This window comes from Eulemur rufifrons, chromosome 7 (assembly GCF_041146395.1).
Source record: "Eulemur rufifrons isolate Redbay chromosome 7, OSU_ERuf_1, whole genome shotgun sequence".
NCBI classification, from domain to species: domain Eukaryota; kingdom Metazoa; phylum Chordata; class Mammalia; order Primates; family Lemuridae; genus Eulemur; species Eulemur rufifrons.
Window position 1 is genome coordinate 114110130 of NC_090989.1, and position 3765 is coordinate 114113894.

Here is a 3765-nt window from a genome sequence, read left to right on the forward strand (position 1 = left end):
CTTCTGTCACTTTGCTAACCAAAGACGTTGCTACCATCACCAACAATATGTTCACACTAATTTTTGAGGCTTGTGTTCTAATCATCAGAACTTTTTAAAATCACACACTTTTTTAAAAATCCTTTTCCGGAACCAACCTCAGGACCAAAACATTGTTCTGTGCTTCAAGGTTCCCTGTCTTAACTCAGTAATCAAAACCGAATGCCTTCAAATCCCTCAAGGGGTTGCTTCTTCCTTTCTGCACTCAAAGTTGAACAAGAAAGCAGTGTGTGCTTTTTCTTCCACTGCACTGCTTGGTTTTGCCTGTAGAATTTGCAGATTTGTGCCCACTCCTGGGCACCTGACAGGCTGTGATTTACATGTGAGAAAACAACTCCCAGGTTATTATCAAGGAGGCAGAAGCTGCTCCCAACCCAGTTTAGCTGCCCTCCAGGAAACAGACCTGAAAAAGGGGATGAGGGAAGGGATGCGGAGTCTATCTAAAGCCATCTAGGACAAGGAACACATTTAAATCCAAAGTAAAGGAGGCAAATATAAAAAAAGAATATTATTTATTATCTTCTTTATTAATACTCACATGTAACCTTTGCTTTTTACACAAAAGTCTACTTTAGAAGAATGCCTCCTCCGTTGATCATGCCCAGTGGGGCTTTCTGTTCCTGGACCACTTCCCCTTTCTCCACCCCCACCCCCACATCCAAGTTACTCTTACACGTTCACAGATACCACGAAAACTTTGTAAACAAGATTTGGGTTACTGGACCTTGATTTCATGAACATCCCACTTCAAAATGGAAGGCAGGTGGGGGCAGGGTAAGAAATGGGAGAAAGGGGAAGGGACAAAAGGCAGGAGGGAGGAGAGGAGGGGCACCTGGTCAGAACTTTCGAGTCTTGCCTTTTCTGAGGGTGTGCGTGTATGTGTGTTGGCTGTTCCTTAAAATTCACTGACTCAAAATATTGACAGCAAGTGCCTGTGTGTTATTTATATTATATATCTATAATAGAATATGTGGGCTTCCTCAGTTTGGGTCTAGGCTGTGTTTGCTTAAACACACCACAATCCTTTGTGGGCATCTCCACGGGGCATCAAGTCTCCCGGGCACCCCTCTCAGAGCCGGGGCTTCCGAAGCAGTGTCTTGCTGAGGTCTTTGACCTCCTCGGGGCTGTTGACCCGCTCGTAGCCCAGCACGGCCATGGGCTGGTAGCAGAACTCCTCCACCTGTTTGATCTGCTGGAAGGTGAGGGCCGTCCGCCAGGCGTTGGCGGCCTGCGTGGCGTTGCGTGCAGACACCACGAAAGGCTTGGAGGAGGAGCCCGAGCCACTGGTCATGTTCAGGGCAAACTGCTCCATTTCAGGGCTTACCAAAAGTCCCACAAAGTCGTACACCCTCCGTAGTGTCTTGACCGGGTCTCCCACCAGGTCTTCGTACCGCACCACCAGGTAGTGGCCCTGCAGCCAGTCCGGGGGCTGCAGGGCCGTCTGCAGCGTCTTGGCCATGCTGTTGCAGATGACCTCCATAGCGCCCAGCGCGTGGTAGTCTGCTGGGCCGCCCATGCCCTCCTTCTTGGCGCCTAGCTTGTGGCCAGCCGCCTCCAGGAAGGGCATGCGGTGGGCTCGCGGGTCCCGGCTGCGCACCACCTGGAGGCTCTCACGGATGAGGCCGTGGCGCGAGCGGATCCGTGAGCTGGCCACTGCACGGGGATCGCGCACTAGGTGGATGACCTTGAGGTCCAGGGCTGGGTCTCGCAACAGCGGCGCCAACACCGCCACGTCGAAGACGCGCACACCCTTGATGACCAGCGTGCGGTACTTGCGGCACTCTTCCTCGAAACGCGCCAGGCGCTGCGGCGGGCACTTCTTGCACACACGGTCGTCCACCAGCCCCACGACCTCCTTGCGGTAGGCGGGGCATAGAGGCGACGAGCACACCACTTTATTGGTGGCAGCGCCAAAGATGCCCAGCGTGGTGAGGTTGCGCCCCCCGCTGCCCGCGGGGCTATACAGCTGGAAGACCGAGAGGTCGCAGCGGTAGAGAGCGCTCAGCATATCCCGCGCTGCCCCCTGCAGGGAAACGGCGTCCCCTGGGTACAGTTTTTGCCACACGTGCCACACTGGCTCATAGAGGAAGAACACCTCGGGATTCTGGTTGAAGAGCTCACCAAAGAACGACGAACCCGAGCGCCACGTGGTGAACACGTACACCAGCTGCCGCTTTTCCCTGCTGCCCCCGGTGCCCCGAGTGCCATTGCCCGGAGGGGCGGCGGCCCCTAACACCCCTGCCGCGGCTGCGGGAGCCGCCCCGACGGCGGCAGCGGGAGGACGGTAAGGGGTACGAGGGTCCAAGTGGGTGTGAGCGCGGGGCGGCGCGGCCGGAGGCGGCCCCGGACGCCCCCAGCCGCCCCCGGATGCCCCGGCTGCGGCACCCAGAGGCCCGTCGGGGTTGCACTGCTGCAGCGGCTCCTTGTGCCACTTGTAGTCCAGGAGGTTGAGCATGGTGAGCACCAGCAGCAGCGCATAGCCCGCGCACAGCACCAGCGCCTTCCTGCGGAACACCTTCATTCCGAGAGGTGACGCGGGCCAGCGGCGTCCCGGGCGCCGGGGCCAGGGCGGGAGCAGGGCGCGCGGCGCGGCGGCAGGCGCAGTCTGGAGCAGCCGGGGGAGCGCGCCCGGGGGCAAAGCTCGCGGCGGACTGCGGCTCATCACAGGCACAACCCGGGCCGGCGGCGCGGCGGAGGCGGCCCTGCAGCCCGGGAAGGGGACGCAGCGGACTGGCTGCAGGCGCCGGGACTCGGGCCGCGGCTCCGAGGCGGGCGCGGCGGCAGCAGCGGCGGCTGGTCCCCGGAGCCTAGGGCTGGTTCTCCCATGGCAGCGGCTCCGGGAGGGACCTGTGAGGGGAAGCAGAGTGAGAGGGTGCGCCCCAATCGCCCTCCCGGCCTCCTCCTCCTCCTAAGTAAGGCCCACCTTCGGGTCTGCCGGGCTCCCCCGCTCACCTGGAGCCGAGGGCGCGCCCCGGGGCGGTCCTGACGGACAGTCCGGCTGTCACTGGTTCCTCGATTTCTCTCGCTCTCTTCCGCTGGAGGTCCCCGCGTATCCCTGGGCAGAGTTTCCGGGCAGCGGGAGTCCTGCGGCTCGGGAAGGAAAACTTTCACCGGGCCCAGAGCCCTGCTCCGCTCTCCGCCGAGCCCGGCGCGTCCCGGCTCCAGCAATGTCTCCTCGGCTCTCTCGGGACCGCAGCTTCCTTCCTCGCTCCGAGGGACGAAGCCAGCTGGGGGCGATGGTGGGGGACGGCTTATACGGGACCCAGCTCCCGGCAAAGCGTCTCTGCCTCTCTCGCTTTCGGCCTCCGCACGGCGAATCTTCCCATCTCTGGGGCGGCCGTGGATGGGAAGCAGCGCGACCCCGCAGTGGCGGCGGCAGCTGCTTCCATCACCGCGAGGATGCCCGGGCGGGCAGCTCAGGCAACCGCCGCCGATCCGCAGCCTCTGACTGGCCCGAAAGACCCAGAACACACAGCTCTTAGAGAAAGGAGCCCGGGGCCGCAGCGCTCGCCTGTCCGCCCCGCCCCCGGCACCAGCCGCTTCTGGCCAACTAGGTATCCAGGCAGAGAAAGCCCTCGCCGCCGCCGCGCGAAAGCGGCCCCCGGGAGGATGCTGCTACCCGACTCCCCCTACGCCGAGCGCCCGCAACGCGCTCGGGCCAGCCTCTGCGCGACTCCTGCCAGCCGCCGCCGGGTTGGTGCGCGCCGCCGTCTGTCGCCGCGGCTC

General features: G+C 62.0%; 1 protein-coding gene across 1 annotated transcript; it reads right to left on the reverse strand.

The window, feature by feature from the left end:
• Nucleotides 1-809: 809 nt before the first annotated feature.
• On the reverse strand, nucleotides 810-3022 carry CHST2 (carbohydrate sulfotransferase 2). Its single transcript, XM_069473137.1, has 2 exons — nucleotides 2992-3022; nucleotides 810-2886 (listed from the first exon to the last, which is right to left on the reverse strand). The coding sequence occupies exon 2, from the start codon at nucleotides 2699-2701 to the stop codon at nucleotides 1109-1111; it is 1593 nt and encodes a 530-aa protein (XP_069329238.1). The 5' UTR covers nucleotides 2702-2886; nucleotides 2992-3022; the 3' UTR covers nucleotides 810-1108.
• Nucleotides 3023-3765: the final 743 nt, after the last annotated feature.

Excerpts from the sequence above, each read along its gene's own strand:
- CHST2 (XM_069473137.1), bottom strand. The coding sequence starts at position 2,701 with ATGAGCCGCAGTCCGCCGCGAGCTTTGCCCCCGGGCGCGCTCCCCCGG.